Consider the following 13786-nt stretch of genomic DNA (forward strand, 5'->3'; position numbering starts at 1 on the left):
ATATATACGGACCTGGGATATAGCGTACCCTAGCGTCGGTGTACGTATATATACAGACCTGGGATATAGCGTCCCCTAGCGCCGGTGTACGTATATATACGGACCTGGGATATAGCGTACCCTAGCGTCGGTGTACGTATATATACGGACCTGGGATATAGCGTACCCTAGCGTCGGTGTACGTATATATACGGACCTGGGATATAGCGTCCCCTAGCGTCGGTGTACGTATATATACGGACCTGGGATATAGCGTACCCTAGCGTCGGTGTACGTATATATACAGACCTGGGATATAGCGTCCCCTAGCGTCGCGGTACGTATATATACGAACATGGGAAAGAAATAATTAAACAGGTGATCACCCCCCTCCTAACGTGTTCCCCACTCTGTACATATATTGTTTTTTTGTACATAATTAGTGATTTATTTCCTGTAATGATATATTTTGTTGTTATTGATGATATTGAATTGTTGTTGAGGGGCACCAGCCTCCCCTATGGCCAGCTGTGTCTGTGTGTACACAAACACGATGATTTGATTGGCTGATCATCATCCTATAGCGATGATTTGATTGGCTGATGTACATATTGAGGATAAAAAGTGATTGGCTTGAATGACATTTGTGATGATTTGATTGGCTGAGCATGGAATGTGATGTATGATGATAAGAGCACCCCTCACTTCACACAAGTGTGATTTTTGTTATTCTTCATGTCATGTCTATGAATTGATTGCATTGGGCCTGAATGGAAACAAGACCATAAGGACTTATTTTTTGTGTTCTCCCTTTTGGAATCCGTGTTTGACTGAACTCTGTTGCTGTTATGTCCAATCAATATAACATAGAAATGACTAAATTGTTACTAATTTGTTTTAAATGTTTTTTTTTTCTCTCTCCAATGCATTGGTTTGATTAAAGCAGCTATAAGCAATAATGTCAAAATTTTAATGACCTTTTTTTTCTTTTTTTTATTCAGACAGCCAGCAATGGGTAGAAAAAAGATGTATTCTCTGTGACACATCTAGGGGCCGCAATCTGCATTCAGAGAGTTTTCCTAGAAGCTTTGTCATTGGTCGATTTGCCTGTCTGCTTCTTGATTGGTTAGTCATTTTGACCGTTTTTATTTCTCTACCAATGACAAAGCTTCTAGGAACAACTTTGAATGCAGATTACGGCCCCTAGATGTGTCAGAGACAGAGACTACATTTTGTTTGGGAGCGTTATACACATTGCTGGCTGTCTGAATTTAAAAAGGTCATTAAGATTTTGACATATTTCTTATAGCAGCTTTAATACATTTGTATGTGAATTCATTAAGATAAATACTTGTCTGATTGGTTTGACCTGTTAAATGTATTACATCATACTTTACCTGCGGAAATGAAATGCACAGCATTGTTGAAATAAAACATTGTAATTGTACCTATGGAAATATATCTGAAAATAATATTTGCAGTAGCCAATAGATGTTTACCCCCACTCTCCCCAATTTAGTCTGCATGCCAATGAAGTCCTCCCCACACACATCTATGTAGTGTAGCCCACGCCGCACCTCACCTAAAATGAGCTGTGATTGCCTCTTTCTGTGGAATGTTCATTAGGGAAGTTCGAAACTTTGGTTATTTAAATATAATCGGTAACCACTTGTACTTTTAGTTTTAGTAAGTTTGTTAATAAGTACTCAACCCCCTCTCCCAGCATTAGGGGAGTTAGAAACAGCCTCATACATGACTGTATTAACTCCCCCTCATTAGGGGAGAAACAATCTATGTAGGAAGATTGATCATCCAATTACATCATATTTTATATAGTTCTGTGTTGAACTAGTAGAGTAGAAAAAAGTAGAAATATTAGGTAAACTATTAAAATAGGTAGTATATTCTACTGCCATCACATTTTAACAATTTAGTTCCACACAGAGGAAATTGCATACAAGAACATAAATAGTTCAGGTGCAAAAAATCAACAAAAACAACATGATACAACAAACATGTAATGTCACCCAGCATTCCATATGTACAAGGAGTACTGTAGGCCTAATGCAGATATTTGGTTCAGACTAGTCATTGGTCCAACAAACGACAACCTACCTCAAACCCTAACCGAACCTTAACCGCAAGCACGGGAGCAGCGAATGTCTCCCGCATGTCGGACTAATGCTCCGTCGGAATTACGCGCGGATCCCCACGTAACATCATCATTATACCCGGAAGTTATGCGAGAACGCCTAGGCCTACTGAGTGGCAAAAAACTACATTCTGTCCTTGACAGCTCATACACCCACACAGAAAAGTCATATCTGATAGCATTAAATGACATTAAACAATGTTAAACTCACTTTGCTACTCACTTTGACACTCGATTTGCCACTCGCTTTATGCATGTGCATACCCTCTATACTTTAACTTTTGAGAGCGTAAAATAAAACCAAAATGGACGCGTAATGGTCCATTTTGTTTCATTTTACACTCTCAAGAGTGTAAAATTCTCTCCATCATTTATCTGGGGACCACCTGGAACCCCCTCAAGGACCACTGGTTGAGAACCACTGCAGTAGAGCATAAACCGGTAGGCCTATTTGGGAATTAAAGAGCTGGATTAGCTGGAGTAAGAATAAAGGATTATATTGTTAAGGCTATAATGTATTTGCTATGATGCATTAGGAATATTATTTTTCAATTTCCATTTACACGTTTTAAATCAACACATTTGGAACAACAACATATTGTAGGGTTGTGTAGGTGATATTTAGAAAACCCAGTGGGGTTTATAAGGTTAATCTCACTGCATTTAACTACAAACATACAAATAAATCATACAAATCTAACAAAGTAACAAAGTGGCATCATAAATACAACAATGGATACAGTAGGCCTATATGAAAAAGTAATTGGTAGAAAAAAATAAGTCTAGGCCGATGTGTGTGGGTGTAAGAGTGGAAGACATTTTGAACTGGCAGCGTGGCAGCGGTGGCCGAACGGATAGCGGCGCGGTCTAGATACCGGAAGGTTCCCAGTTCGAATCAGCCGTCCGACACGTTAAAATTACCACCGCTGAAATGCCCTTGAACAAGGCATCAACCACTACGATGAAATGTGTTCTATGAGCAGGGCCTGGCTGGAAACAAGTTCTTGAGCTTAGCCCAGATACCCTGGGTAAATATAGATTTCATTTCATTTCATTTCAACTGTTAGATTTGATCCATCAAATGGTTACCAGCTATGGTATACTATAGCTGTTCCACTATACCATGGCTCCCCCTAGTGGCCGTCTATGGTACGTGCACCGTGCACGCTTCCAGCAGCAGCAGCGCTAGACTGCGCATGTGCACAACCCCCATGAGCGTTGGTGTGAGTGTTTGTTGACACTTGAATTAATATACAAAGAAAACTAAAAGGTTTCGTTCGAAAACAGCGTCGTCGTTAAGCAGCTCAACCCTGAAACACAGCAGGTAAGATTAACTGATTCACCCAATTGTTTTGACTACGTTACGTTTATAGTTTATATTATTGACTCATTTGTTGTTTTAACATGGAACAATACAATTCACGCGTCGTATTTCTCTAATATCTGCTTGTTTGTAATACACGTAGGCCTAGCCTAAACAAGCAGTAGTTAATACTAGCAGCAGTAATAATATTGTAACTTGTAAGTGTATCCTAAACAAGCAGTAGTTAATACTAGCAGCAGTAATAATATTGTAACTTGTAAGTGTATCCTAAACAAGCAGTAGTTAATACTAGCAGCAGTAATAATATTGTAACTTGTAAGTGTATCCTAAACAAGCAGTAGTTAATACTAGCAGCAGTAATAATATTGTAACTTGTAAGTGTATCCTAAACAAGCAGTAGTTAATACGGTAACAAGACAACTCACCCCTAAAGCCACTTTTGGTGAGTTGTCCAGACAACTCACCCCTAAACGTGAAGACATCTCACCCCTGCTTTTTTAGGGGTGAGATGTCTTCACTTTCCGGGGTGAGATGTCTTCACTTTTGGCCACTTTCGGGGTGAGATGTCTTCACGTTTAGGGGTGAGTTGTCAGGACAACTCACCGGGGTGAGATGTCTCGTATTCGTTAATACTAGCAGCAGTAATAATATTGTAACTTGTATGTGTATCCTAAACAAGCAGTAGTTAATACTAATAAGCAGTACTCTTAGTTAATACTATAGCAGCAGTAATACTATTGTAACTCGCTCCTCCAAAGGGAGCTATAGCTCTTTTGGCTGGGTGGCTTAATGTTGCCTGCCTGCTCTGCTGAGTTGGAGATCAGGGTTCGATTCCAGCTCAGGGTTTGATTGATTGATTGAAATATTTATTAACAGTTTGCAGAATTACAGTACATTTCACTGCACTGCTAAACGTTAGAATATATACATTGATTGGTTGAATCATCACTATTCGAGGTCCATGCGTGCAAGTATAATAGGTACAAGCATTCCTTTGTCCCTCTGTCAATCACACTCCTTAACAGAGTCCTTGCAGAGGGCAGACAGGGTAGGGGTTGAAGGTTTTGAGGTGATGTTCTTCCCCTCTTTTGCACTAGGTATGGTGGTGTGTGGTATTTAAATGTTGTACGGGGAGAGAGAGATACTGGAGAACAGTCCAAATGCACATTTTTGGCAGCAAAATATGTGTGGAGTTGTCATCAACTGAGGGACAGCCACTAGCCAGTGGACAGAAGAGCCAGGTATATCTGGCTTAACAGGGTAATTAAGTTGCTGTTCTGTTTGTTCATTTATTTTAATTGATACTGATACTGCACTAAGATGATAGAATAAAATCAATCAAAATAGTGGAATCAATGCATTCCACAGGGTTGGGGCAGCAATTCCAGAACAGTGGAAACATGGCAATTAGAAAACATCACTGTTGATTTATCAATACCAACATTTTAGTTATAGGCCATAACCGTTTTGTCTGGTCGAGTGTGGGTTGGACTTGGACGTGGGTTCAACTCATAGCTTGAGTCGCACTAACATTGGCCCCATATGGAACGTCACTCCGCTATAATGTAGCTCTATATCAGAAGGAGAGGTTCCATGTGTGGCTGGACTTGTGTCGACATCCACACTTGCTGCCTCAGTATGTTTTGCATCACGACAGCTTCGTGCTGTCATTAATGTGGTGAAAGCCAAAGCACTGCAGCGCATCGCTCAAGCTTCCAGGTTGTTGAAGCAGCTAGCATGGAAGCTAACGTTAGTGTAGCAGCCATAGAGCTATAAAGGAGGTAGCAGCCCCATATATCGAACCTTCCCCTCCACTATTGCACACAACCGTGCTGTTATCGATAAATCTAAATGTCCCATTTACGGGGCAAAGGCGATAAGCGGCTTCTTCATTCCTTTGAGAATGGTGGTGTGTTGTTGTCTGTCTGACTGACCGCACGCAATGGATTGGAGGCTGTTTGGTGCGCCGTTTATAGCGGTCCGACTGCCTGCCCTGAAACCCGTCCTGTGAGAAACGTTCCGGTGTGAAAACAGGAGTGTGATTAATTGCGTTAATTTTTCTGTAGTTAATTAATCGTAATTAACGCATTAAAGTCTCGGCCCTATTTATAACGTTAACTTACAACCTATAATTAAAGGCATTTGATTACTTTATTTGTTACTAGTCAGGATTCCAGTTGAAAAATAGCAAAAAAAATCACACCCGTGTGAAGTGCTCTTATCATTATTGTTGGTGACAGGTAGCCTATAGACAGCTCGACGGGTTGCTATGGTTTTAATGATCACGTCATTCACTATTAGGTCACGTGGTGTTGGGGTTCAGGTAGTAAAGTCATCTGTTTACCGGCGGGTTTCATGAATGGAAGGAGAGGGGGTGAACGGGGAGAAGTCCCACTTTGTTGACCGCATCGCTTTATGAACGAAACAACGCTATGCTACCTATAGGTCATTTGCACGTCGCACTATGCACTTTATGCTGATAAATGAATTGTCTTCAAACTTTAATAAATGAACAAAACGCTGAAACACATGGATCTTGGAGAAGTGATTTCATTACAAGCAGCGAGTCTGACAGGTAAACATTTCCCCCGCTTTAGCCTCTCGGCGACTAAATAAGTTTGTCCCGATGGTCGCCATACAATTATACATCATTCATCATACATCATGTCATTAATAACTGAATTGATGTGATTGGTTGGTTACATTTACGTCATATTTGGCAGACATAGAGACACAAGGGGACTACAAATTTCACGCCCCCAAATGAGACAGCGGCCCCACTTCTGGCCCGTTTCAACGGTGTACTGCAGCTGTCAATGCAATCCCTATGAGAGGCATCATAAAATACCCTAATTTCACTGGTCCATTACTGAGGCTGTAGCGATTTTTTTGTGTTCTAATAAAGTTTCTCATATGTTTGATTTGTCCTTTTCAATGTCACATAGCCTACCTGCCATCTAAATATACAACCCACAATGTACTATAATATACTCCATCAGAGATTCAAAAGTTAAAGGGGTCGCACGGTATATACGTCACGGTCGCATCCCTTGAGGTTTTCAATACCCAGATATATTTGTTGTGTTTCGTTTTATATGCTATGTATTTGTGGAGAATTATCTAAACAGCATCTTGCAAGACTAATTATTAATACTCATCTGGAGAATTCACTAGTAGTTGTAAATGTCAGGATATGCCACTCCTCCATTAGCTGGGTTATTTTCCCATGCAAGTATTCAGCCAAGTTAATTATACAACAAGTTGACAACGGTAAAACACACCGTCGGAGCTCCGCGGTAATAATAATAAACTTTATTTGTATAGCACCTTTCATACATAAATGCAACTCAAAGTGCTTCACAGGGCAGTACATAAAAATAGCAATAAAACACAGGCAAGCAGTTAGACGGATAAAACAATGGTAAAGAGCAAACAACAAAAAAAAGCATAAAAACATAGATGGACGAGAAACAAAGCACACCGCAAAAGGTCAGAATAGAGAACTCAACTAAAACTAAAACTAAAACTCAATTAAAAGCAAGAGTAAAAAGGTGAGTCTTGAGTTGAGCTTTAAAAATGTCTACAGAGGGTGCGTGTCTAAGTTGAAATGGAAGTCGATTCCAGGCTGTAGGCCCATAGAAGCAGAAGGCTGCCTCACCATATTTTTTTGTAGACATTTTGTTAGGCACTTCAAGCAGGCCAGCAGTGGAGGACCTGAGGGGGCGGTTAGGAACGTAACTGGGTAGGCATTCGCGGAGGTATGAGGGTGCAAGACCGTTTAGGGATTTATAAACAAGTAAAAGAATTTTAAAATCAATCCTAAAAACCACCGGGAGCCAATGTAGTGAGTGTAAAACTGGAGTAATATGATCTCTCATCTTAGTTTTGGTTAAAACCCTAGCAGCCGCATTTTGAACAAGTTGGATTCTGTCTGTTGACTTCTTTGGCAGGCCCGAGAGGAGGGAATTACAGTAATCGAGACGCGAAAAAACAAAAGCATGGACCAATGTTTTAGCATCATCTAAAGATAAATATGCTCTTATACGTGCGATGTTTCGAAAGATGAAAGAAAGCTGTCTTGGTAGCTTGATTAATGTGCGCATTAAAATTCAGATCTGAATCGATAATAACCCCTAGGTTCTTTACTGTCGACTTACTTCCTACATTTAGGTTACCGAGTTTATTTTTTATCAATTATTTTTGCTCATTAGAGCCAATTATAAGAACTTATCCTAGGTAGAACATATTAAAATGTTAAAAATATAGACATGAATAACAAAGTCAGGCGGGATCGGGATGTATTATTGAGTATTCCACTCTTCAACGTAGGCGCTCGTATCCTCGTAAAGGCAGTGACGTCCCTTAAAAGCGACAGGTTCTCTGTCTGCCGTCTCCCCTCTGCTCCGTTAACATTATGGGTAACTCGTTCAAGTGGTAAATTAAATGTGAAATACATCCTCTATTGAGAAAACAACAATATATGTTGACAAAGACACTTCATACATTTGGAAAGATATTTTTATTCAAATAAATATAGTCTTCAGTTTATTTCATATTATTTTAAAAGTAGGCTAACTACAGTTGAATTTCAATGGACTTCTATGGGCTGGCCTGCAGTACACCGTTCTGACGGAAGAGGGGACGCTGTCTCATTTGGGGGCGTGAAATGTGTAGTCCCTGTGTGTCTCTATTTCACCTAATTTCTCCCTTAATTTAAAGTTCTCCGTCCTGGGGACGGATTTCCGTCTTGAGGACTTCATATTGGCCATTTATGAGATCAGTGTGAATCTGCAAAAACATTTAATAAGAGGGGTGGGGGGTGTATGAAGCCATGGCCACGGTGTGAATGACATTAAGTCATCAAAACGCAGCATATACTTGCTACTAGTCAAGAGATCTCTCCAAAGTCCAAACTACCAAGCTTCCATTCGCACTCAAATAATATATCGATCAGCTGCTCAGAATGCACCACGCGCTGCTGAATGTAACCCGACACGGTGACACCGAAGTGTTGGCGTGCCGGTGTTGTGACTCGTGCGCACTGCTGCACAGACAGTAAATAGCAGATCTGCAAGCTCGCAGTGTGTCACGAATGCTACGCGCTGTGAGCTTGTATATCTGCTATGTGCTGCACGCAACACCGTGCGCAATTATAAGTCTGTTGTGCTCGATTCGATGTCCCCCTGTTATTCTGACTTAAAAGTAGCACAGATTTAATTTACCACTGAAGTTGGAAGTTTCTCCATTATGGCAGCGTCCAAAAGAAAATCATTTTCCGTCTTGGGTTTTTTTCTTGCTGTAACCCCTGCATATTGTGACGTGTGGGGACAAAAGCTGTATATAGCTCAGGATTTCAATTCCAATAATAGCAAAAATAGCTGATCTACAAGCTCAGTTTTGAGCTTGTAGATCGGCTATTTTTGCTACAACAGTAATATGCCATATGTCTGGCCCGCTGGAGTGAATGTGGAAATGTAGTGGCCCTCTGGGGTGAGTGTGGAAATATAGTGGCCCTCTGGGGTGAGTGTGGAAATATAGTGGCCCTCTGGGGTGATTTTAGAAATAATAGTGGCCATCTGGAGTGAGTGTGGAAATATAGTGGCCCTCTGGAGTGAGTGTGGAAATATAGTGGTCCTCTGGGGTGAGTGTGGAAATATAGTGGCCCTCTGGTGTGAGTGTGGAAATATAGTGGCCCTCTGGAGTGAGTGTGGAAATATAGTGGCCCTCTGGAGTGAGTGTGGAAATATAGTGGCCCTCTGGGGTGAGTGTGGAAATATAGTGGCCCTCTGGAGTGAGTGTGGAAATATAGTGGTCCTCTGGGGTGAGTATGGAAATATAGTGGCCCTCTGGGGTGAGTGTGGAAATATAGTGGCCCTCTGGAGTGAGTGTGGAAACACAGTGGCCCTCTGGAGTGAGTGTGGAAATATAGTGGTCCTCTGGGGTGAGTGTGGAAATATAGTGGCCATCTGGAGTGAGTGTGGAAACACAGTGGCCCTCTGGAGTGAGTGTGTATTATGTAAACACAGTGGCCCTCTGGAGTGAGCGTGGAAATATAGTAGCCCTCTGGAGTGAGGAGCGTGGAAATATAGTGGCCCTCTGTAGTGAGTGTGGAACTATACTACCTACCTAAGCCAGTCCAGCGGCAGGCTATGAAAATGGGCAGGGGTGAGGTGGGTTCTGGGAGTGAGGCCAAGTAGCCTGACTAGCTTGTTTTGGGAAGCCTGGAGCCTTGTTTTAAGGGTCTTTGAGGTGCAAAAAGGTCACTTGATGTGGGCCAGAACCAGTTGCGGACCCGCGTTCGCACGCATTCACTCATACAGCATTGTTTTTCAGTCAGTATATATATATAGAGAGAGAAAAAAAACATTTGAAAGTAGAACAATTCAATTTGAAGGGAGAATAAAACATTTGAAAGTAGAACAATTAAATTTGAAGTGAATACATTACCTGTCTAAGCAAACATTTACATCTGCAAATGATCTGCAGTTGTAGTTACTACACAACGTTATGTTTTAAGCAGGCCTACTTTCATACTAGAGTCTAGTATGTGAAGAGTCATTTTGGATTAAAACATAAATAAAAGGTTTTCTCAACCCCCTGAACAGTTAGTCTTGCCACCATGACTGTCTCTGTATCAAAAAGAGTCACAAATAAGTTGCTCAATTCCGACAGCCGGTCAGCAAGTGGATTCATTATATTAATTTAAGTATATAGGCAATATTTTAGGCCAATACAAAAAAACTAAAACTCTCCAGTTATTAAAGTCCTTCCTTATTCACTTGATTTCAGACCGGAGTCCAGACTACAGGTGAAGATGAACTCTCCAGACTCATAAGAACTGCAATAACCATGATGCATCACTCCCAGGTGAAGATGCCCTCTCCTGACTCAACCAAACAGGAAGCTGAAGAAGTTTCTATTAAACAGGAAGCTGAAGATGTTTCTATTAAACAGGAAGCTGAAGATGTTTCTATTAAACAGGAAGCTGAAGATGTTTCTATTAAACAGGAAGCTGAAGATGTTTCTATTAAACAGGAAGCTGAAGACATTTATATTAAACAGGAAGCTGAAGATGTTTCTATTAAACAGGAAGCTGAAGATGTTTCTATTAAACAGGAAGCTGAAGATGTTTCTATTAAACAGGAAGCTGAAGATGTTTCTATTAAACAGGAAGCTGAAGACGTTTCTATTAAACGGGAAGCTGAAGATGTTTCTATTAAACAGGAAGCTGAAGATGTTTCTATTAAACAGGAAGCTGAAGATGTTTCTATTAAACAGGAAGCTGAAGATGTTTCTATTAAACAGGAAGCTGAAGACCACCCACACCTCAGTAAGTTTCATGCCTTTCTTTAACCCATTAAGACCTGAGACCAGATTCTACAAATGTCTTCTAAATCATCACAGTTTTCTTAATTCTTTCTTTGCCATGTCCGTAAATACTAAACTCCGTCTTTTAAAGTGAACGCGTATGGTGGCACTGGGAACTGGGGTTTATGCTAACAGCTAGCCACAATTATAGAGTTAAAAGAAGAGAAATGTCAAGCAGCTCCAACACTATCAGTTGCAGCCAATTTGATGATTTTATGCTGTGGGTAACTTATTGTGAAGTTGCTATGACAACCTGGGCATAGGTGGGTTCAGCCAATCTCAGCACAGCCTATTTGTAGGTGTCACAGGTGCACAGCAGGAGGGAATTTGGGAAACGCCACAGGGAAGCCACACAGTTTTTCAACCGTGCGTGTTTTGTTTGTTTTTCAGTTGATATGAGTTATTTTTTGGTTTATTTTGCAACACCAGTTTATTGTTTAAGTCACAGTTAAGTACCCGGTTTCTGGTTATATCAGAGTGGTGATTGAGGCTCAAACCATTAGAAATAAGTTTGAGGGACATAGACAATATGATATTAAATATTAAAAACAGTTTTAAAATGCACGTTATCTCTGCTTTAAATTGTTTCAGAATTTCATGATTCAAATGAAATATTTGCTGTAACATCATTATTCATTTTGGTGTTAAAGTAACTAAATATGTGACTTCAAGTAACTTTTTTAGTATTTTGCTAAAATCTTGCTAAAACTTTCAGAACTGTAGTAACCTGTAGTTAATAACGGTTTAGTCAATCTTATCTTGGTAGGTAATAGCTCTTGTTGTACATGGAACATGGAAGAAAAATAGATGTACATTTTAGGAATCCAGTGTTGACCATCATGTTATGTTTCTGCTCCTAGACATCCTGCACATGGTTGTGTGTAAAGCGGAGGTTTCTTCTAAACAGGAGAGGAGCCCCAGTCTGCTCCAGGAGGAACCAGAGCCTCCACACATTAAAGAAGAACATGAGGAACTTAAAGAGGAACTACTTCAAAGACCAGAGGAACCGGTTGGGTCAACGTTGACATTACTAGCAGTGAAAGGTGACGATGAAAATGATGATGATGAAGAGGAAGAAGACATATCTTCCCACTGCTCTGAAGTTGAAGTTGAACTTGAATCTGACACTGAAGTCACTGAATACAGTGATGGTTTGGAGGAGACAAGTGAAGACGATGATGACGAATGGCGTGACAAGAGTTTCAGTTACTCGGGTTCCCTGAAGAAGCACCAGCGTGTCCACATGGGAGAAAAACCTTTCCAATGTAAACATTGTAACAAGAGCTTTACCAAATCATCCACTCTGAAAACACACCTTCGTGTCCACACTGGAGAAAAACCTTATCAATGTAAACATTGTGACAAGCGTTATAGTCACTCAGGTCACCTGAAGACACACCAGCATGTCCACACTGGTGAAAAACCATTCCAATGTAAAGATTGTAACAAGAGTTTCAGTACGTTGGTTGACCTGAAGACACACCTTCGTGTCCACACTGGAGAAAACCCTTTCCAATGTAAACATTGTGACAAGAGTTTCAGAGAGTCAGGTTCCCTGAAGACACACCTTTGTGTCCACACTGGAGAAAAACCTTTCCAATGTAAACATTGTGACAAGAGTTTCAGACAGTCACATAACCTGAAGACACACCAGTATATCCACACTGGAGAAAAACCTTATCAATGTAAACATTGTGACAAGAGTTTTAGTCACTCAGGTCACCTGAAGACACACCAGTATATCCACACTGGAGAAAAACCTTATCAATGTAAACATTGTGACAAGAGTTTCAGACAGTCAGGTACACTGAAGTCACACCAGCGTATCCACACTGGAGAAAAACTATTCCAATGTAAACATTGTGATAAGAGTTTCAGTCACTCAGGTCAACTGAAGACACACCAGTATATCCACACTGGAGAAAAACCTTATCAATGTAAACATTGTGACAAGAGTTTCAGACAGTCAAGTCAACTGAAGACACACCTTCGTGTCCACACAGGAGAAAAACCATTCCAATGTAAACATTGTGACAAGAGCTTTGCCTTATCATCTTCTCTGAAAACACACCAGCGTATCCACACAGGTGAAAAACCTTTCCAATGTAAAGTTTGTGACAAGAGTTGTACCTCATCATATTCTCTGAAAACACACCTTCGTGTCCACACTGGAGAAAAACCATTCCAATGTAAACATTGTGATAAGAGTTTCAAACACTCAGGTCACCTGAAGACACACCAGTATATCCACACTGGAGAAAAACCTTTCGAATGTAAACATTGTGACAAAAGTTTCAGACAGTCATATAACCTGAAGGCACACCAGCGTGTCCACACTGGAGAAAAACCTTTCCAATGTAAACATTGTAACAAGAGTTTCAGTCAGTCATATACCCTGAAGACACACCAGAGTATCCACACAGGAGAAAAACCTTATCAATGTAAACATTGTAACAAGAGTTTCAGTCAGTCAGATAACCTGAAGTCACACCAGCGTGTCCACACAGGAGAAAAACCTTTCCAATAGGGGTGTAACGATACATTTGAACAGCGATAAGATACGTATCACAATACATAGTTGATGATATGATATTGGTTCATTATGACGTTCAATTCAATGATTTGAAATCGATACAGTAACTATTTAACAAATATATTAAATATGTGTGAAACGTGTGGACAGTGGAGGTTTTTTAAGGGAAATATTGTTTTTTCTGGATATAAATAAGTCTGGCAAATAGATGGACATTGTATTTGTTGTTTTGTTTTTGTAACAGCTTCCATTCATTGTCTTTAAATATTGTATCTGAAACTGAAGGATGAACAAATAAACTAAACTAAACTAAAAAACTAAACTAAACAACACATGGGCAAACCCACGCCTTGACATGAACACAGTGAATACACACATTTATCGATCGACCAATAAGCCTATCTCAAATAATTTCCCCGCCCCCTTAATA

At 40.3% G+C, this 13786-nt stretch overlaps 1 protein-coding gene across 1 annotated transcript; it reads left to right on the top strand.

The window, feature by feature from the left end:
* Positions 1-3351: 3351 nt before the first annotated feature.
* LOC306932994 (uncharacterized protein) lies at positions 3352-13520 on the top strand (the record flags this gene model as incomplete). Its single annotated transcript, XM_079514964.1, has 4 exons — positions 3352-3455; positions 10245-10785; positions 11684-12424; positions 13507-13520. The coding sequence occupies exons 2-4, from the start codon at positions 10305-10307 to the stop codon at positions 13518-13520; spliced, it is 1236 nt and encodes a 411-aa protein (XP_079371090.1). The 5' UTR covers positions 3352-3455; positions 10245-10304.
* Between the last annotated feature and the right edge of the window lie 266 nt (positions 13521-13786).

The sequence above is a fragment of the Electrona antarctica genome (assembly GCF_951216825.1).
Source record: "Electrona antarctica genome assembly, chromosome: 11".
Lineage (NCBI taxonomy): Eukaryota > Metazoa > Chordata > Actinopteri > Myctophiformes > Myctophidae > Electrona > Electrona antarctica.